The following is a 22,293-nucleotide window of genomic DNA, read 5'->3' as shown; positions in this document are numbered from 1 at the left end:
TTCTTTCTCCTGCCCAGCTGAGGTCTGCTCAGCAGGACAGTCCAGGCACTCTGCCTGCCCCCAGGGCAGTGTTATCTTTTTATACTAAAAACTACATTTATAATATTTACAATTGCTTTCCAATACCTATCACCTATGTTAGACAGTGAGCTTCTACTCTAAACTAATCCAAAAGTGCCAACATCACAGCAGAAGATGGAGGCCAAGAAGAAGAAGGAGAAAGGCTGGACACGCCCAGATCCCTCCATCTTGCCTCCTGAACTCTCATTCTAAAAACCCCAAAAATCTACTTTTCCACCCCGTGATAAATTCACTATCATTCTACTTAAACTGTCATGGCTTGCAGATCTTCATCTAAGGTTGGTAATTTGCTCCATGGGTCATAATCAAAGGCACAGGTGTTTTGGGCTCTGTGCCAGGGTCTCTGAGCCCCTGGCAGGGGTCTTGGCAGTCCAGGACAGCCAGAGGGGATGTCCTGAGTTCTGACAATGAAGAGATGAAGAGATGAAGAGATGAAGTCCTGGGGCTGCTGCTCCCTGCCACCCCCAGCTGTTGGTGTTCAGCGCCCTCACTTTTGGCAGAAGATGAGCGAGCGCTCATGGGGCTCCTTTGCTAAGGGTTTATGGGAAGGTTTGCAGATCCCACAGCGTTGCCTGGTGTTTTTCAGCTAATTAAACAGCGTGCTGAATTTTTATCTGCCCCTTTCCGTAGCCATGCCACCCAGGGCCACCCGATACCCCTCTCCAGGTTGGGTTACACGGCTGCGGCCCTGATGCCGCGCGCAGCGGCCGGCTGGAAACCCTCCCCGAGCACAGAGGCTCAGCAAACACTGAGTTTGATAATGAAGAAGGAAAACAGTTTTGCTTTTAACTATGACTTCTCAGGAAGAGGTGAGTGAAGATTTGGGAGCATGTGATAGCCTCTGGATAAGCGAAATGTCAGTGTTTGGCTTGCATGTAATTTGGTTCACAGTGCTGTTTTGTTTCCTGATGGGCAAATTATGCACCAGCTAGAAGGCTTTTTTGCTTTTAATATTTAACAATCATGCTGGCAGATTCTCTACAAAGTTTAATTTATGCTCAATTAAATGTAGGTGAAATTTTACCAAATGAAAGATATAAAGGAAATTAAAGAAATAATGAAATAAACCTTTATTGCTTATTGATTTTATTGGTTTTATTTTTTATTTTATTTATTTTATTATTATATTATATACATATTTATTATTTTTATTTTTTATTTTTTATTTTATTTATTTTATTGCTTAATTATTTTATTGAAAGGTGAAAAAATACTCCAGGATATTTTCCATTATAGATATCTCACAGGTAGAACATGTATTCTTTGCCAAAAATGTGTTACTGTCAGCATTTTATGGGACTGACTCTGCAAGCATGATGCTTTTACAGCTTACCAGCTCCACTGTCTTTAACAAACCTGGACCTATTTCACATCACTCTGAGATCAAAAATCTGATTCTTTTTGCCATTGTGCAGAACCAGAGTCAGAAATTAGCATTTCAAATCTATTTGCCCCAAATTCTAGTGTAGCTAACTTTATTTTTTTCCCCTGTATAGTAAGCCATCAAAACTTTACTGGAGTAAAATTTCCATGAATGAACATCCTGTCAGGTGCTGTGCTGGTGTCCTATGCATCTTAGGCTTTCTCTTGTTTCCTGTTGCAATTATAGAGCAGGGGATGGATTCACAACCCCAGTGTGAGTTATTAAAAGTAGCTCCGGTGCTTAGACAAATCTGAACAAAAATTAACCTGAGTCGTTTGCTGGTAAATTAATTGTAAGTGTTTCTCTCATGAAAATTAAGTACATAATGATGTATTGTGCCCAGCTCTGAGGTCCCCAACACAGGAAGGACATGGACCTTGCTGGAGTGAATCCAGAGGAGGCCAGAGAGATGCACAGAGGGCTGGAGCACCTTTGCTATGTGGAAAGGCTGAGAGAGTTGGTGTTGTTCATCCTGGAGAAGAGAAGGCTCCAGACAGACCTTGTTGTGCCCTTCCAGTACCCAAAGAGGGCTGCAAGAAGGTTTAGATGAGATTTAGGAAGAAATTCATGACTATGACTGTGGTGAGGCCCTGGCAACAGAGTGCCCAGAGAATTTCTGGGTGCCCCATCCCTGGAAGTGTCCAAGGTCAGGTTGGACAGGGCTTGGAGCAGCCTGAGATAATGGAAGGTGTCCCTGTCCATGGCAGAGGATGGATGAACTTTAAGCTCCTTACAACCCAAACCATTCTGTGACTCTATGACAACATTATAATGATTTTTTTTTTCCTTCTTTTTTTTTTCTCCTCTCCTGTTGAGCCAGGTTCAAGAGACAAACCCCACTACTGGAAGTCTTGAAATCATCTCCGTTACAGAAGATGAACCGCCAGTACCACAAATTCAGTTTACCTTCAAAAGATTCTTCTTCATACCACAAGCAAGAGTGGACCCGAGTGCAGATGGATCTGGTAGGGACAATCCAGAGCCCTTTGGGACTGTGGGACAATCCAGGCCTTTGCAATCCCAGTGTGTGCCACTGTGTGCCAAGCTGTGCTTGCCCACCCAGAGCGAGCAATCGCACCGAGGAGGAGGAAACACAACCTCCCTCCCCCAGGTGTGAGTGAGGTTTGCCAGCTCAGTGACGTGATGACATCTTGTGTCCACTTGCACACACAAGCATTTTTCACAGCCAGATTGTTCACACAGAAGCAATCGTTTCCCCTCTCTTTCCAGACACATTTTTGAATGGTTTGTTTGAAATTTTGCCAGCCTGGAAATTGGTCCATGAAAAAAACTGAATATAGAATGCAGCAGCACTGTAGGATTAGCATGTCTGTTTGCTGTTTCCCATTGGTTTCAAAATAACCATGGGTTCCAACAGAGACAGGCTGAGCTTCCAGAATGAAAATAGAGCTATTTAATTTTCTAGTCCATTAGCTGCTACAGCTGTCTAAGATTTTTGGCATACACCAGCTCCATTGCCAAAATCAGTTACTCAGCTGCTCCTAAGGGTCTGAGGAAGCTGGGATTTACCTAGAGAGTCTCTAAACCCTTGGAGACACTCCTTATCTTTGACTTATTGTACCTGCCAATCTCAATTATAAAGCCTGAGGAATGGGGAAGTGAAGAGCTGTATGAACTAAAATTAAAGACAAGGTTCTGTCAGTTCCTGTATGCACTCATGACCCAGCTGTGTTTGCTATTTCCCCACAGTTTGCCCTTTGTACATCAGAATACATTTGAGACAAGTGAATCACTCATTATTTTCAGCAGAATCTCTTGTTATCTTCCAGACTGGCAATGTCCCTAAGCAGAGGTCAGCTCTGGAGGTCAGTGGTTGGTAAACACATCCAGCTCATGAAATGTATTCTGCAATAACTACTAATGTATATTTCAACTTTAGATGCAGCTCTTTGTACTTGAAAATTCAAGACTCAACCTTGAGCCATCACTCAGTTCTCTTCTTGAGAAAGATAGAGAAAAATATTTATAGCAAAACTTTGAACAAATCACTTTTTCATTCAGAGTTTTTGAGACTAGGTAGAGGATCCTGCTTTTTTTTTTTTTTTTCAAATTTAGCTTTCAATAATTTTCAGTTAACCTTGCTTCCAAGTCCAAAGGGCCAGTGAATTTCCTCCTTCTTGTCTTGAACTTCTATTTATGAGCTGCACACAGGTTTGATTGCACGGACAGAACAGGTCTGGTTTTCATTTTTACCCCAGGACTCAAGTTTTCAGCAGAGGTGCTCATATGCTTGAAAAGCTCCCAGTGTGATGTAGCCCATGAAAATGAGAGTTTGGAGCTCACCTTGCTGATTGCATTGAGGACAGGCCAGGTGCTCTGCAGGGGCACAACTCAGACCCTCCCAAGGCAAATGCTCAAGGGATGTCTGAGAGCAGCAGCAGCCCCAAAGCACTTGGAAACCTCTCATTCCCTGAAAGAGCAAATCTAAATCCCTTCAGGTGAGGTCAGCTCATGAAGCATATCCAGGAGTTAGTGATGACATCTAGTTTAATGTTGGATAAATCTTTTTGATTGACAGCTCAGCTGGTTTAACCTCACAGAAACTTTCTCACTGTTTTTTGGGTTTTTTTTTTTTTCCAGGAGATATTGAACCACCTTCAATGTGCCATGCTCTTGTCTCCCTAAAATACTTCCCATATATCTGTGGTTTATTCCTTGCAGTAATCCTAGCAGTTGCCATTGGCCTGGGTGGTGAGTACCATTAGTTATTTATTAAGTTCTCACTTAGCCATTCAAATGTTTAATTTTTCATGAACATTTTACTGAGAATGGAATTAAACTGCTACTGTGGCTTGTTTGTGGAAGTAAAAAATCTTGTTGAGGTGATGGCTTTAAATTTTATTTACATGTAGGGGTAAAATAGGTCTGGCACTCCTGGGAAGACTGGTGTAATATTTACAACACTGGGGAACCTGCAGCTTCAGGAAACCTTTCTCCAGTAAAATTTTGCCAGCTCCCCTCAGGCAATGAGCTGAATTTAGAAACTGGGGGTAAAAAGGCTCCTGTGGGTAGCCCACACCATATTTTTGTTCTGTAATTCACTTCTCTAAGTTTGCTTCCAAAGAATTAAAGAACTTTCCCCTATTGAAAACAACTTCTACAAAGGAAAAGAAAATGCAGAATGAGTTTAGTTGTGGCTGGGAAGCGTGACCTGCCCAGGTGCAGGGCTTGTTGTGTCTCCACACAGACACAGGGAGCAGGGAGCAGCTTGTGGGAGGTTGAGGCATCCCCCTGGCAGAGTGAGCACTGGATGCGTTTTCCAAGGGTCTCCCTAATTTCCTGCTCAGGGTCTGAGGCACCAGGCAGGAACTCACCCTCAAATGAAACTTAAACTGTGCAGAGGGAGCTGGGAAGGAGGCAGCACACACAGCAAGGCTGACTCCTCCTACAAGTCATTACTAATAAATGTGTTTCACCAGCACCAGGTAGCAGCCTCCAGGCTGTATTTCAAAAGTTCCTGGAGTACAGGCACAGGAACCAAGGAAATTCCTCTGGCTGCCCTGGAGGGCTCCAGCCCCTGCCCAGGGGGCTCAGAGACCCTGGAACAGAGCCCAAGACCCCTGTGCCTTTGATTTAGCCCTTGGAACAAACAATTACCAACCTTGTATGAAGAATTACAAGTCAAGAGAGTTTAAGTAGAATGACAGTGAATGTATCATGCAGTGAAAAATAGATTTTTTGAGGTTTTTAGAATGGGGGTTCAGGGGGCAAGATGGAGGGATCTGGCCATGTCCAGCCTTTCTCCTTCTTCTTCTTGGCCTCCATCTTCTCCTGTGATGTTGGCAATTTCAGATTGGTTTAGAGTAGAAGCTCACTGTCCAACATAGGTGAGGTATTGGGAAGTAATTGTAAATATTGTATATGTAGTTTTTAGTATAAAAAGATAACACTGCCCTGGGGGCAGGCAGAGTGCCTGGACTGTCTTGCTGAATGGACCTTGGCAGGGCAGGAGAAAGAATTTTATAGCTAAGGAACCATAAACAACCTTGAGACTGAGAACTGAAGGGCTCTGACTCCTTCTTGGACTGCCAGGCTGGGAAAAGAGACTTTCTAACATATCTCAGGGTCACTCTGACCAGCTAGAGAACCTGAGATACAGGAGCTGGCCTTTCCTTAGCAAGACTGAAATCTGGACAGATAATGGAATGCAGAAGTGTTAAATTAAAATCCAAGCGTGTTTTCATTGCCCTGTGTTCTTTATTCCTTTTAGTCCAGTACAACTGCATTGGGAAGTTTCGCTGTCGCTCATCCTTTAAGTGTATCCAGAAATCAGCCAGGTGCAATGGTGTCTTCAACTGCAAAGAAGGGGAGGATGAGTACAGATGTGGTAATTTAATTTTGATTATAAATCCCTCCTACCTCCTCCTGTAGAACTGGCAAGTTATCAAGGAATGCTTGTTGTAAGGAGTTTGGGTGAGACAAGAAAGACAGAGACCAATGGAATATCTAAATCACCACTTCAGAGGAAGGTACTGAGGTACTGATTTGCAGTTTATGAAAAACCAAACTGCTTTTTAGATAAATGTGATGATTGCTGAGTATTGTTACTGCCATTTTTGATAATTTTCTCCATCAGAAGCCCAGATGCTTTTTGACTGCTCACATTTCCTCTGCCTGCAAGGTGTAACCCCACTGCCTTATGGTGTGCAAATACAGAATACACTGAATTCACTGGCACACCGTTGTGCTGTGTCAGTTTTGAAGGCTGCAAAATCCTGGTGTTATCTTAAAGGATGTGGGAACGGGAGAAACCAGCCTTTTGTGCATTTGGTGCTGCAGAATTTGCTGCTTCATCTGTGAAGTGTATAACTTATTTCTGAGTTTCTCTCTGTGGTGGTTTTGGGAATCACAGGGATATTTAAAGGGTACTTCCCTGTCCTATGGAAGTGACTTCCCTCTGCTATGGAAGGTGACTGTGGTGTTCACACCCCCTGGAGGGAAAGGACTCTAATTTTAAAAAACAGAATAAGTGGGTTTTAGCTCAGTGCACTTGTAATCCTGGCTCCTGTACCTACAGCCAAGGAGGCAGCACAGCTTTCCCTCTGTAGGAATGGCAAGAACCACAAGGTTTTGGCCCCAGCTCACCCTGAACAATGTGTTCAGCATTTGAAGAGTTTTCCCCAGGGAGGCTTGAGGTATCAGTGGAACCAGGAAAAGCCTCTGCTTTTCCTGTCTTCCCTTGCAATTCCATACCACTGGAATCATGGGCACATGGGAGAAAGCCCTGTTCAGCAGTGACCACGTGCATGGCCCCCCTTCTCCCTCACAATGTGCCCTTTCCCAGGTGCAGGACAGCTGGGCACAAGTGTCACCTCTCTGACACAGGAGGTGCTCACCACCTTCATCCCTTACCCTGACCATGGGTTTCCTCAGGGCAAAGCACCTGCAGCTCCAGCTCAGTGCAATCACCAAGACTTGCTAAAAGTTCACTGCAGGGCCAGGCAGCCCCACCTCCTGGATTAGAGCTGGCATTCCCATCAGCAAAGATTTTCTTCCCCTAGCTGTCCTAGCTCAGAGTACCTTATTTAAAAAAAGCAAAAAAAAAAAAAACACCAAAAAAACCCAAAAGAAAACAAAGCACAGAAAAATTCTGTCAAAGAATCCAAATGATGGAAAAGATAAGTAGTGGCTCAGTGAGCCAGAAAACACAGACACCACAGCGGTGTGGTGTGCCTGTTGTTGTGTGCCTGATGTTCATCTCCACAGCTCACTGAGGCTTTTCTTGTCCTGAATCCCAAAGTCAGGCTGAGTGGGAAGAGGGCAGTGCTGCAGGTGTTCACCCTGGGCTCCTGGCGCACCGTCTGCTCCGACGACTGGCGGGCAGAGTATGGCAACAGCACCTGCAAGCACCTGGGCTTCTCAAGGTAGGGGCACCACGTGCCAGCAGCTTCATCTGGCATTTTGAACAAGCTCTGAGTCTTTCAGCCTTCCTAATGAAGCCTTGTGCTAGTTTGTGCCTTAAAAATGGCTTAACAATCCACCTTTGTGAGTCACACGGCTGAGGAGATTTGAGGTGATGTACTTGTAGATGGCAAATACCTTTTATTACTGCTATAAATCCTGCATGATGGCTAAATAGAATGGCTTGGCTGAGTCTTTCCTGTGTGATGCAGGTGCCCAAATCCTATTTGTCATTCTAGTGGCCTGGCAGAGAGGCACTAATGTTTTGTGGAGATAAACAAAGCTCTACAACTTTATGAAGGCTGGTATGTTTATTACAGCGCTGGACACATGTGGGAATCGTTCCCCTAAAATGACATGTGTACTTCTGGGGACTTCAGGTCTCTTTTTATCCTCTTCTCAAATCCATATGCATACAATTTCACAACAGGTTCATACATATTCATTTTTACGAATTTCGTGTGACATTTGCTGCCAGTTCTTCTTTATCAGGAAGAATTCTTAGGTCAGGTTGACTTGCTCTCACAGCTGTCTCTGTCTCTCTTCATCACCCTCTGTCCCGTCCCCCCCCTTATCTCTGTCTTTCACTGAAGCAGTTTCTCTGAGCCTAGGCTTTTTGCAGTCAGGCTAAATAGCTATGTTTTCAAACTACAGACTTAACCCAAAGATGTACATTTCACCTACATCAAAATGGATTTCTACTCTGGAGAATTTCTACTTTGTCTCACTAAGAACATATGAGCATTTTCCATTTCTTTTCCTTCCCCTATAGGTAAATTGTGTACACAATTCATGTCATGACATCTGGTAGGCTTTAAGGTCCACCTCATAATTAGAGAAGAACATGGCAAGGCAGTTCTTGCTGGCTTGATCCCATTCCTGAAAAAGCACCATTTCTTTCACAAACTTTCACAAAACTGAGAAAGATTTGAAGTTGTGATTTGGCATGATGCTCTGTTATTTCTTACGATTTCTTTCATAGTTAGCAGTATAAAGCTTCTTTGAATAAATTCTTGTTGCCTTTAGGATAAAATACATCTCAATTTTTCAACAAAGAAGAGAAGAAAAATGAAAAATTATTCATCCTCCCTGCTGCGAAACATAACTCTATAAAAAGGAGACAATGAGCTTATAAGTGGCTTAGGAAATGTGCCAGCCACTCACAATGAAAAGCTTCATTGTAATATTACAATTAAAATCTGTTTTCTCTGCCAGTTAAATACATCTCAGCACATGTGGCTTCCACACATGATTATGTCAAAAATACATGCACGTGGTAAGGAGCATAGGGGGAGGAAATAATTACTTTTGTCAAATGCCAGGATCTGATTATTGTGGTTTTCATTAGCAGAACTGGTGAATTATTTAAGCAGGTTGCTGCAATGCTGTCTGGGGAAGCTGTGTTTATGGTTTATTTGCAGTTATGTGAGTTCAGGTGATCTGCCCGTGGATGCAGTTGAAAAACAGTTCCAAAGACATTTCGTGTCCCTCAGCCACTGGTTCTCAGCTGATCAAGTGACATCCCTGCACAATGCCACCAACCTCAGGTATGCCTCAGCTGCTTCAGGAAGGCACTAATCAATAGAAGGGGAATTACTGATACTTTGGGATTGTTGCTGTTTTTTCAGGTACTTTGTAAGTGTTTGGTGGTGTTACACATGCTGGACTGAGGTTCAGCAGCATCTTGCTGGAATATAAACTAAGAGTCTGATCCAGGACTCATTTAAAATCAACAAAGGCTTTCAAATTAGCTGTTTGAGATGACTGTTGGTCCCATGATGCCATTTTCACAAATGGATAGGCACCAGGCACTTCTGTTTTTCCATTATGAAGCAGTTTGTTTCAGTTTGCAGACCCTTATACATTTCCCAGTGGGTTTATGAACCCTTTATGGTCCATTTACTCCTCCTGACAAATGCTGGGTTTTTTTAGTTGCCTTCCAGTGAGAAGGGAGCAATGAATCCAAGGAGACTTCAGATCTTCCCTGGTGGAAGAGTGAACCCCTCCTCAGCAGGGCAGCACATGGTCCTGATGGTGGCCAAGCTCCCAACTTCAGAATTCCAGTGAAAGGCCCTGATTAGATTGGATGAGTTCATGCCTTTGTACCTCTTTCAATATATGAGTTACTTATATTTGTGTGCACGGGAAAATGATATAGTATTGAAAAAACCCAAGGTATTTGTGAATTGGGACTAATGCTGCATTGTCTTCTCATCTCAGGGAGGAATGCACTTCTGGCAATGTGATCATCTTAAAGTGTTTGGGTAAGAATGAGAAAAAGTGAAAATAAAAGCAGAAACTCTCCTTTATCCACTGCATGGCAAGAGTTGAGAGCAGCTGTGTACTCAGGGCATATTATACTATCAACTTATCACACAAAAAAAAAAAAAAAGTATTTTTTATGTAAAATTTGAAAGAATTTCAGAAAGTGAAAATAGGCTGGGAGGGCAGATTGGGAGCATCAGACAGCAGGAGCATTTCAGTGAGAATCCAGTAGGAAGTGTATATTTAAGGACTGTGTGTTGAGTCCATGGACTCACACCATAATTCCAAGTCTTTAGCATCTTGGCAGGAAAAGGGAAATTCTGCCTTAATGGAATTCCCATCCCACACCTCTCCATGCCACCTAGTTCTCAAATTGGGATACAAAAAATCAAAATACAACAGCAAAATCACCATGAGGGGAGAGGAGATGCCTGTGTGGGACCCTGAGGATGAAGGAGGGCAGAACAGGGGGGTTTTACAGCTCAGCTGTGTGGTGTTTGCTGGGTTTCCAGGACAAAGAAGGAATTGAGAATCTGACTCCATGTTCTTAGAAGGCTATTATATTATATTATTATATTATTATACTAAAACTATACTAAAGAGTAGAGAAAGAATACAGGCAGAAGGCTTAACAAGAATGATTATGAAAAACTCATGACTGACTCCTCAGAGTCTGACACAGCTGAGGGTGATTGGTCATTAAGTAAAAAACAATTCACATGAAACAAATCAAACAATGACCAGTTGGTAAACAATCTCCAGACCACATTCCAAAGCAGCAAAATGCAGGAGTAGCAAATGAGATAATATTGTTTTTTCTCTGAGGTTTCTCATCTCCCCAGGAGAAGTAATACTGGCAAAGGGATTTTTCAGAAAATATGACAGTGACACAGCTGAGCACTGCACCTGCAGGGAAGAGAGAGACATGGACCCCACAAACCCCAGACCATGAGTGACCTGCAGGGATGGGAGGGAGGAGGAGAAAAATCTTGGGATGTGGTCAAGTGTATGGAGTGGGGATGCTCCAGCTGCAGAGACCTCCCACCCTCAGCAAGGCTGGGATGAAGTTTAGTAAGTCTAAGTGCTGAGTTCTACATTTTGGCCACAAAAATCCCCTACAACATTACAAGCTAGGGATGGTGTGGCTGGACAGTGTTCAGGTGGAAATGGACCTGGGGGTGCTGGTCAACAGACGGCTGAATATTGTTGTTCTTCTATTATTTCTAGAGTCCCATATTGTTGTTATTATTAGATTTCTAAAGCCCATACCTCTTGGGTGCATTCTCATGGCTGCAGATCTTCACAGACTCCTTCTGCTGCATGCTGTTCTCTCTCAGGTCAGGGCTCCTCCAAGGCTCTCCCTGACTGGCTAACCCACCCCCTTTTATCCCGGTCATCTTCATCAGTTACAGCTGCAGCCCAATTAAGGACATCGCAGCTGCAGCCCATCGAGGGCAACCGGGACCTCTGGGGCAAAGCCTCTATACACATATTCAAATACATTTCCTCTGCTATAGAATATGAGCTGGCAGTGAGCCTTGGTGGCCAAGAAGGCCAATGCATCCTGGCCTGCATTGGGAATTGTGTGGCCAGCAGGAGCAGGGAAGTCATCCTTCCCCTGCACTGGGCACTGGTGAGGCTGTACCTTGAGTGCTGTGCCCAGTTCTGGGCCCCTCACTTCAGGAAGGATGTGGAGATGCGTGAGGACATCCAGAGGAGGCAACAAGGCTGGTGAGGGGCTTGGAACACAAACCCTGTGAGGAACGTTTGAAGGAGCTGGGGCTGTTTAGCCTGGAGAAGAGGAGGATTAGGGGTGACCTTATTGCTCTCTACACCTTCCTGAAGGGAGGCTGCAGACAGGTGGGGTTGGTCTCTGACAGAACCAGAGGACACAGCCTCCAGTTACGCCAGGGAAGGTAGAGGTTGGATATCAGGAAAAAATTTTCACCAAAAGAATAATAAAGTAATAAGGGATGCTCTTCCCAGGGAGGTGGTAGAATCACCATCTCTGGATGTGTTTAAAAAAAGCCCATCCATGGCACTGGGTGCTATAATCTGGTTGAGGCGTTAGGGCATGGGTTGGACTCATCTTAGAGGTCTCTTCCAAGCTCATTATTCTGTGATGCTGTGGTTGTGAGAGGGGCTGAATGTGACCCAAACCAGGGCTGTGTTTCCTCTGTGCACTGTAACCTTTGCTCCCTGGCAGCGTGTGGCACTCGGGCCAGCTACGGGCCGCGCATCGTTGGGGGCAACGCGTCGTCACCGCGGCAGTGGCCGTGGCAGGTCAGCCTGCAGTTCCAGGGCCACCACCTGTGCGGGGGCTCGGTCATCACCCCCCTCTGGATCCTCACAGCCGCCCACTGCGTCTATGAGTGAGTGCCCAAACCCCCCTGCCCAAACCCCCTGCTTGGGGGACACTCGGCTTGATTTTCAAAATAACCTGCAGGACGCGCGGCCTCATCCGGGGCTGATGTCGTGGGGTCTTGGCTTTTATGGTTTTCATGTGTTTGTAATCCTGTAATTCTTCAGTGTGTAGCTCTAAACTCCATTAGTAGAGTATTAAGTATTTAGTATTATGTGTTAGCTGCTGCTTTCCCATTTTGGTCAGACAACAGAATTCCACTCTAGGCCTGGGAATCAAGGACTCCTCACTGTCTTGAGCCCCAAGAAATGTAAACAAAAGTGAGGTTGGGGTAAATGGCTTCATTACCTGAAGCTGTAATTGGAAGATTAACCCCTGTGAGAAACGATACTCGCTTCCAAAATTTTTAAAGGTTTATTAAAACCTTATCAAAAATACAACAGAAGATTGAATAGAGAAAAATAATATGGGGCAGGGAGCAGAGGATCTTTCCCACCTGTGCTCACCCACACAAGGGAGGTTTTTCCTTTTAACCCTTTAGCCCCTCCCAAAGTTCTGTCCATCAACTCTTTCTTTGCTGTCCAGTGCTGGAGTTTGCTTCCTTAAATCTTGATTGGAGGTCAAGTGTTGCCATAGTAACAAACTGCCCCTCCCTAATGTCCCAAACCCAGGCCACCCCATAATAACAACACAAGGGGGCATAAAACATAACTATAAATCTATAAAACTTCTCTGAACATATATACATGATATTTACCTTTTAATTGTGAGAGTCAACCATTGCATTACTCATCTATCACACTCCCAATATGCAAATGGACCAAACTTATAAAAGTGTGAAAACCCATGACCCATCATCCATTTTGGGTATAGCCCCTGGAGGGGCTTTGTCTGCCCTAAGTGTACCTAATGCCCCTTCAATAAATATAACTATTTTTTATTTACTTAATTTTTTCTGCTATCTGTTTTAAGGTAGTCCCCAAAAGGCATCATAACATTTAAGCTGTTCCTCTCATTTTACTTGAGTCTTTATTGAAAAAAACTTCCCCAAGAAGTGATCTAAACTCAGGACCCCAGTTTCCAGATGTCCTGGCCACTCCCAGCTCCCTGGGAAAACATCTTAAAACAAGATTTAAGTGCTAGATTTTAGGTATCCCAACCTGCAATTTCTGTAAATTGCATGTACAGGATTTGTATTTGGCTTCTCTGATCCAGTGGAGCTCCAAAATAAATTACAGGATTCTTTTCAAGTTGACAGGATCAATCAGTGATTATTAGTCTTTTGTGTTGTGTTTTGTGCCCTTTGCCACTTACTCACTGCTCCTTTCTATGCAGTTGAAGAGGTCTTCAGGTGGGAAATAGATGCTAAATAGTTATTTAAACCCTGTGTAATTACAAACATATTTATAATGAGCTGTCTGGTTTTGCAGTCCTGTTTGATGCTAATAGTGCAGGGGCACCTCTTGCTCCTACAAACTCTTGGCCACTTTCACCAAAGACATTTAGACAGCTAAAATGGGATTTGTCTGCCCACTTTTAAGCACCTACAACATGGATGCCTTCTTCTGAGTAAGTTCTTGTAGGATGCTTTTATACCCAGGAGAGAGAAGAGATAGGATAGACAAACCCCACTCCTAGTTCCTATTTAGAGCCCTGTGTTGCCATAAAAATAATTACTTAGGAATTCAGCATTTTAGAACCTTTGTCCTTGACTTTGTCACCCCAACCCAGTTGGTCGTGGAGTGTTTGAAGGGTGATGGGGATGGGAGCTGGAACACAACCCCCATCCCTGGAGCCTTTTCCCAGGGGAGCAAGGCCAAAAAGAGAGGAGCTGCCCATGTGCTGGAGGCTGAAGGATGTGCCAGCTCGTGGACTGGGGCAGAAACACCTTCCAGAGGGGAAGCTTCTCCTTGAAAACACCTTGCCACAAGCTGCTGAGGCCTGGCTGAGTGCAGGTGTGCCAGGCAGCAGCTGTGGGGTCTCACAGGAGCACACACAGCTGAGCTGATGGAAAACTCTCAGATATTTCTAGTAAGATCCATATAATTGCCCTGATAATGTGCCAGTGACCCAGTGTCTTACTAAAATTAGTTTTACATTTTTAAAAATTAGATGCAAAACATGGCCATTATTAATAGAGAGGTAAGCCAGCACAGCAGCCTGGAGTTATTTGCCTGTTGTATGTGTAAGCTCAGGGGACAATTAGAAAAACCTGAGGGTTTTCCTGGAGGTCTGACCCTCTCTTCTACCTCTTGGTTCCAGCCTGTACCTGCCGAGCTCATGGAGTGTCCAGGTTGGTTTTGTGACTCAGCAGGACACCAAGGCTCACCCACACTCAGTGGAAAAAATCATTTACCATCGGAACTATAAACCCAAGACCATGGGGAATGACATAGCCCTGATGAAACTGGCAGCACCTCTTTCTCTCAATGGTAATTTATCTCTGTGAACTTTCACTTGACTTTCCCACCTCCCCAGCTAAAACATCCCTGTCCACACAGGACCAGCAGAACCCCCCCAGCCTCAGTGTGAGCATCTCCTCTGTGCTCCATATCCAGGCATGGACAGCAACAACGTGCTGCAAAATGTTCCCAGTGCCCTCTGGTATTGATTTACTGCAGGCATTTATTAATAGGCAAACATTAACTTTATTCTTTCTAAATATTCTTCCTATCTAAAATAAACACCCTGCCTCATTCTGCTTGGAGGTCACAGAGATTTTTATCATGTCCTTTCCATGAGTGCCGGGGGATCCAGAAGTGTCCAAAGCTGAAAATCAAGCTTGAATTTCAAAGAGAAGAGAAGGCAATTTGAATATAATGATTATTTAAATGAAAACTACTTTTATTTTCTTGATAGGATGCTACCTGCAGTTGATACAATGATTGAAATAATATGTAATAATATTGTATGAATTGAAATACCTGCCAATACCTCCTAATCACTGTGAGCTGGCTGTAAAGGGGAGCTGGTGCTCTTTGACACATCTAGGCAGTCATTTTCTAAATCAATTCTCTTGTAACGGTTTAAAATTTCACTTTTAATGAAAATTAATCTAGGTTTTGTTCTGTTTTGTCTCATATTTCTGTTGATTTCTTTTGCTCATTACTTGGGAATAAGAAATATTAAGGGATATTTAAGGATTAGTAGGAAGGAATAGTAAGGAACAGTAGTGTCTCTGCACCTGAGCACAATCCCACTGTATCCCATGCTGGGGGCTTGATGCCTTGAGCTGGGATCACTGCACTGTGCAGAACAGAACCCCTGGGAGCTGCCCAGTTATATTTTGTATTTTCCCTCCCTTTCCTGAGCACCCATTTGTCCCTGCAAGCATCAAGCTCTGATTTTACCCCATGAAATTCCACGTCCCAGAGCACAGAGGCACCAAAACTCTGTGAGCTGATGGGTGGGAAGCAAAGAATCCAAGAATTTTTCTGCCCTCTCAGGGATGTGCACACCCAGCTCCTTGTTTCACCCCAGCAGCCCCAGGGCCTCTGATCTGCCCTTCTTTTTGCTCATTCTTCAATTTATTGACCTGCTGAGACCTCCTTGTGTTGCTTCATACCCAAAACTCACTGGGGCTACCGTGGGTGTTGTCTCAAACCCTCAGTGTTGCCCACAAGACAAAAAACCTCAGAAAACTGCCAGGCTATTTATGTGGGGAGTGGGTGGTGTTCATCACAAGTTCATTGCAAGCCAAATCTTCAAGTTTTTCTGAGACATATAAACTTTTTTTTGCTAAATTTTGATTATCTTCTCTCTCTTTTTTTTCCTTTTTTTTTTTTTTTTCATAAATAGGTCACATTGAACCAATCTGTCTGCCCAATTTTGGTGAACATTTCCCAGCAGGGAAAATGTGCTGGGTATCAGGATGGGGAGCAACTGTGGAAGGAGGTATTTTAAATTACCTGCTGATGATTTCACTACATGCACACATCTTACATGCAGTAAATACAGGATTTGGTTGGGGCACTGTTTAACACTAAATTTTCTGGAATATCTGGAGGGGGAAAGAAGACATATTACTAAGTTTTATGCACAAACTGCACTGCAAAAGTGCTGTGCAAACTCTTATCACAAGGAATGGATGGGCATCCTCTGAAACAGTTGAAAATGACACACATAAAATGTCCCAAATGTTGTACCCAGCCTCAGTCAAACAGGGCTGTGCCCTTTAGAACTCCAAGCATAGGAAGCACAGCATGAATGCAAGAATTAACCATCTTTATTTTTTTTTTTTAGAGAAAGGATATGTGTATTTTAAAGCAGGCTGGGTAGAAATTGGATAAAACAAAATCAAAAAGAAAAGGGAATTTTTTTTTTACCATGACTCATGGGTCATGTTAATCAATAATATAAACTGAACCACCTTCACGTGAAAATGGGTGAATTGTCACCCATTAATTGTTTTTTATCACTCTTCATTCGTGTCACTGAACGTGTTCCTGTTGTTCAGAGAACAGGAACAGAACATTACCTGACCCACAGATAACAGCCAAAGGTGGGGAGAAAATGAAAGCAAGGTTTGCCACATTAAAAAAAACCAGCCCTAAATTGACAATAGGCAGTGTGCAAATACTCCCCTTTGTAGAAAGGATCTGTTCAGGCTGTGAATGAAATAAAATAAATATTTATAAAGTAAATCAGATGTTTGCAGATGATTTGTTGACTAACAGAACAGGCGATAAATTCGGAACATGTTTTGGCACTAGTATTGAACACAATGTTCAACAAGCTTTTTGGTTTATTAGTGTCATTAATTGTCTAGTTTGAAGTGACAACACACAATGTCCAGATTTTATTGTTATTTTATACACTGATAATCCCCATCTCTGCAGAATGGATAATTGCTGTGTTCTGTAAATGATGAGACACCAAGTTGCCTTACTTTTGTCTTTCCATTTAACCACGTTACTTTCATCCTTCCTTGCCAATTCTTTGTATATAAAACTTTCTCTGTTTATGAATGGAGATTATTTTCAAAGGCAGGAAGGTTTTTACTGGTTTTTTTTTCTGTTTTTTTTTAACAGGTGACACATCTGACACCATGAATTATGCAGGAGTTCCTCTGATTTCCAATGCAATTTGCAATCACAGGGATGTCTACGGTGGGATCATAACTTCTTCAATGCTTTGTGCTGGTTTCCTAAAGGGAGGGGTGGACACCTGCCAGGTATGGAAGTTTCCAAACTGCAACTGTGCTCATTGGAAATGGAAAAACATGAGTGATAAGTTATCAGAAGGCACTCCCAGGCTTTTCTTGGGCAAACATTTGGGTTTGTGCCATTTATTCTGCTCACCACAATTATCAATCACTGACCGTGTGCATTCACACGCTACAATTTCCTTTTTATACTTCTTCTCTGGACTTTATCTGATACTTCTGAAGCCAAATTTGCTTAAGACATATTTTGCTGCATGTGCTGCAGCACGGTGCCATCCTTTCTCTGCCTTGGCTGTGACCTCTGCTCTGCACTGCATTGCACTTCCCTGCACTGTGAGCAGCTCCAGAGACCTGCAAGGTGCAGAAAGCCCATGGTGAAAAGCAGCCAGATCGGGCTGGGCAGGAATTCCTCGTGGAAGATGTCCCTGTTCCAAGCAGGAGGCTTGGATCTACACATACTTCAATGTCCCTTCCAACCCAAACCTGTCTATGATTCTGTGAACTTCATGTTTCCGGATTTGCTCCATACCAATCACACTTGGGACAAAAAAAAAAGCAAAGGCAGTGTGGGCCCAGATCTGCATTTCATCTTTTTTTTGCACATAACCCCCCCAAAAAGGCACTTGGAACCAGGAGAGCTGCCCAAAGGCAGTGTGTTCAACACACAGCTCCACGTGACAGGAGGAGCCCTGATCACCAGTGGGAATGCTTGTTCCAAATTCCCTTTTTTTCCAGTTGTTGTGCTGGCTCTGATTCTTGTAGGGCAGCAAAGAAGAAATGGGAAGTTTTCAGTACTTAGATGTGAGTTCATTGGGCTGAATCTGCCTAGCAAAGTGCCTGGGAAGGGCTGGAGAAGCAGGCAGGAGCAGGCAGGGGAGGAGGTCAAATGGGAGCTTGGTGTTGCAACCTTGGGCTAAGCTCAGTTCAATAGCCAGGAGCCAGGGAAAGAAAAATATGGTCTCATTCATGTCTCAAAAGTCTCCAAGCCCTCCTGTAAGGTGCTTTTCCCAGGATCCAGAACAAAGCAGGAACAAGAGATTTTGAATTACTGGACTATGTCTCTCCCCCTGCCTCCCCAAACACACAATTCCCTCCTTTTCTAGGACACTGACATTTGCTTTAATTCTTTTTCCCTCAGGGAGACAGTGGGGGTCCCTTAGCATGTGAAGATATGAGTGTCTGGAAGCTGGTGGGCACCACCAGCTTTGGAGTGGGCTGTGCAGAGAAGAACAAGCCAGGGGTCTACAGCAGAACCACCTCCTTCCTGGACTGGATCCATGAGCAGATGGAGGTCTGGGCTTGCCCTGCTTGTCACCTCTGCTTGTCACAAACCCCCGTGCCACACGGGGTTTGGCCCATATTTGTCAGAGCTGAGCTGTGCTGTATGGACATTGAGATTGGAGGGGGTGTTTGGGGATTGGGGCTGGGGCAGAGCAGGGTGCTGGGGTTTGGTGAGGGGCTGGGGGCACCCCACAGGGGCAGAGAGGAGAGGCCAGCACATCCAAGGGGTGGGAATCATAGGGAAGGGGGGCTGGGGCAGAACAGGGAGCAGGGAGGTGTGGAAGGGCTGGGTCAGGAGATGGGGACCAGGAAACCATTGGGGAATATATCATGTACAGTTCTGGTGGCCTCAAAATAGGAAGGGCATGGGAATGTTGGAGCAAGTCCAGAGAAGGGACACAACATTGATAAGAGGACTGGAGCACCTCCACAAAGAAGACAGGCTGGGAAAGCTGGGGCTGTTCAGCCTGAGGAAGAGGAGGTTGTTGTGGAGACCTCAGAGCACCTTCCAGAGTCTGAAGGGGCTGCAGGGAAGCTGGAGAAGGACTCTTTGTCAGGAACTGCAGTGACAGGACAAGGAATTATGGGTATGAACAGAAAGAGGGGAAATTGAGGTTAGACAGGAAGAAATTCTTTACTGTGAGGGTGGGGAGGCCCTGAGGCAATGGATGCCCCATCCCTGGTAGTGTCCAAGGCCAGGCTGGATAAGGCCTGGAGCAGCCTGAGATAGCAGAAGATGTCCCTGCCCGAGGTAGGGGAGGTTGGGATGAGCTGATCTTAGAGGTCCTTCCAATCCTCACCATTCTGTGATTCTGTAATTTGGTTTGAAGCCCTGGGGCTGCTCCAGAGGAGCCCGGGGAGTGGAAGCTGAGTGGGCCGAAGAGGGAACACGGTGTTGGCTGGAAGGAGAGCAGAGCCAGGGAAGTGAGGGGACACTGCAGCCACCTTCAGCTGACCCAAGGGTGGCCCAGTGTCAGCACCTCCCCAGCGCTGCAGAGAGGAGCTGGGTTCAGGCAGCTGAGCACAGACAGGCACTGTGCTCCTGCTGGGGCTCCATTGCCCAGGCAGGGCCATCCAGAGCCATTCCAAAGATCCCAGGCTGTCCTGCCAGGCTCACAGGTGCTCCTGAAGAAGGCAAGGACCTGCAGCTCACCCTGGGTTGCATCCCCATGGGGATGGCTCAGATACCCTACACTAGACAAGGTGTGGTATTTTCTGAGACCCCCAATGAAGGGAGGAAATGATGAATCTGACTCCATGCTCTTAGAAGGCTAATTTATTATTTTATGTTACTATATTATATTAAAGAATACTATACTAAACTATACTAAAGAATACAGAAAGGATATGGACAGAAGGATAAAAAGATACTAATGAAAAAGTCGTGTCTCTCTCCTCCAGAGTCTGACACAGCTTGGCTGTGATTGGCTGTGACTGTGTTCACGGGGGTCTTAGGATGAGGGAAGAGACAAGAATGTTGACTCCATGTTTCAGAAGGCTGATTTATTATTTTATGATGTATCTTATATGAAAACCATACTAAAAGAATAGAAGAAAGGATTTCATCAGAAGCCTAGTTAAGAATAGAATAGGAAGGAATGATAACAAAGGCTTGTAGCTCAGCTCTCTGTCCGAGCTAGCTGAGCTGTGATTGGCCATTAATTACAAACAACCACATGAGACCAATCCCAGATGCACCTGTTGCATTCCACAGCAGCAGATAACCATTGTTTACATTTTGTTCCTGAGGTCTCTCAGCTTCTCAGGAGGAAAAATCCTAAAGAAAGGATTTTTCATAAAAGATGTCTGTGACAATTGGCCAATAAGTAAAAACAATTCACATGTTGGATAAACAATCTCCAACCGCATTCCAAAGCAGCAAAACACAGGAGAAACAAATCAGATAATTATTGTTTTCCTTTTTCTCTGGGGCTTCTCAGCTTCCCAGGAGAGAAATCCTGGGCAAGGGGATTTTTCCAGAAAATATGACAGTGACAGACAGGGCAAGTGCAAGGCAGAAGAACCCTCCTCCAGCTCCCTGGGAGGGTTCTGGACAGGTAGAGAGCTGTGCACAGGCTTTCCATTGTGATTTTCCTGTCTTTGTGGCAAAGCCACAGAGTGTGCATCCCTTTCTGCTGCAGCCTTGCCCTGGCAGGCAGAGCTGCTGCTCCCACACCCAGCCTGGGGGGAGTACATGGGGATTATGCAGGGATAGCAATGGTGCCATCCCAGCAGCAGCAACCCAGCAGTCCAGGCACCTGCTGAAACCACCCCTGTGGCCACCTCGCTTGTGAAATATGTGAGACTCCCTCCTCAAACCAAACTGCCAATATCAAACATTCACAGACAAGCAAATGCCCCAAATAAGGTGATGTGTGCAATTGCAGCTCAGCCCACCTCTGAATGCTGGATGCCACACGCTGTTTTCACAACTCATATTGCACATGATGATTTGTGCTATCACAAGCCTATCTGTCACTCAAAGGAGAGAGGAAAACAGAATATTTCTGAGTCTTCACGACCTGTAATATTACTTGATTTTATTCCCCCTGAATATATCATTGTGATTTATTTGCATATACAAACATTTCAGATTAATAGCTCATATCACATGAAATTACAGATCTCCGTTATAAAGCAATCAAAGGAGAAAAAAAGTGCAGCAAAATCTTTGTTGAGTCAAGTGCTAAAATCCTGGAATTTTTCAGAGGGACATCCTTCAGATGTAAGTTTATCCCCTTAGAAAGGATTTTCAGGTGCAGCGTGGAAACTTGGACATTTTTTAATGGACTTTGAAGCAAACCTAAAGAAATTAGAACTAGTGTGCCTTTAGAAGTGGGGCCAAGGAAATGGGTTGTACCTGGCAGAGCTGTACTGGGGCACAGCCCAGATCAAACTGGAGCAGAGCAGCTTTGGGGTGACCTAATTGCAGCCTTCCAGTGCCTGAGGGAGCCTGAAAGATGGAGAGAGACTTTAACAAGGGCCTGGAGTGACAGGACAAGGGACAATGGCTTCAAACCAACAGAGAGTAGGCTTAAATTAGATATAAGGATATAAATTCTTCCCTGTGAGAGTGGGCAGGCCTGGCACAGGGTGCCCAGAGAAGCTCTGGCTGCCCCTGGATCCCTGGAAGTGTCCAAGGCCAGGTTGGACATTGGAGCTTGGAGCAACCTGGGACAGTGGGAGGTGTCCCAGCCCATGGCAGGGGGGTTGGAATGAGATGATCTTTAAGGTCTCTTCCCACCCAAGCCATTCCATGTTTCTGTGATCCTGCTGGCAGGACCAGCTCCAGCAGCCCCTCAGTCCCCTTGGAGACCTGAATGCAGTGGGAAAACCCTTCCAGAGCTCAATGTTTCCATGTTTCTATGATCCTGCTGGCAGGACCAGCTCCAGCAGCCCCTCAGTCCCCTTGGAGACCTGAGTGCAGTGGGAAAACCCTTCCAGAGCTCAATGGGTGCCAACACCAGCCTTTGCAAGAGATGCATAAATGTGTTTTTCTTTCCCCCAGAGAGAAGAACTGCAGACCTGAGGGGAGTGGCCCTGCTCTGGGCTCCTGAAAACCCACACCACACTCCAGCCCTGCAGAAGGACCCAGCCCATTCTTCTGGTCACCTGCTCTGAGCTCTGGACCTTCACAGAGCCCCTTTCACCGTTTCTTTTTGTGACTGGCAACTGCACGTGACGCGAACTGTTGCACATTCAGCCTGGTTTGGGTGCAAGAAGCAGATGGATGATCAGCATGTGTGTTTGCTGTCAGCTACAGATTTTACACAGAGGAAAAAAGCTAAGATTGAT

The 22,293-nt window shown here is 44.7% G+C and overlaps 1 protein-coding gene across 1 annotated transcript; it reads left to right on the top strand.

Annotated features, from left to right (window-relative positions):
• Positions 1-872: 872 nt before the first annotated feature.
• Positions 873-22,027, top strand: TMPRSS3 (transmembrane serine protease 3). The gene is made up of 13 exons (XM_054627995.2): positions 873-890; positions 2,325-2,469; positions 4,106-4,216; positions 5,736-5,852; positions 7,266-7,389; positions 8,848-8,973; positions 9,647-9,690; positions 11,898-12,063; positions 14,316-14,485; positions 15,852-15,947; positions 17,084-17,226; positions 18,356-18,508; positions 22,007-22,027. Exons 1-13 carry the CDS (start codon positions 873-875, stop codon positions 22,025-22,027), a joined length of 1,434 nt encoding a protein of 477 aa, XP_054483970.2.
• Positions 22,028-22,293: the final 266 nt, after the last annotated feature.

The sequence above is a fragment of the Agelaius phoeniceus genome, chromosome 2 (assembly GCF_051311805.1).
Source record: "Agelaius phoeniceus isolate bAgePho1 chromosome 2, bAgePho1.hap1, whole genome shotgun sequence".
Taxonomy (NCBI): Eukaryota; Metazoa; Chordata; class Aves; order Passeriformes; family Icteridae; genus Agelaius; species Agelaius phoeniceus.
This window is presented reverse-complemented; position numbering and strand designations above follow the sequence as displayed.

Excerpts from the sequence above, each read along its gene's own strand:
- TMPRSS3 (XM_054627995.2), top strand. Across the intron at positions 15,948-17,083 it reads GGGAGCAACTGTGGAAGGAG|GTGACACATCTGACACCATG; the intron begins GTATTTTAAATT and ends TTTTTTTAACAG. Across the intron at positions 18,509-22,006 it reads GGATCCATGAGCAGATGGAG|AGAGAAGAACTGCAGACCTG; the intron begins GTCTGGGCTTGC and ends TCTTTCCCCCAG.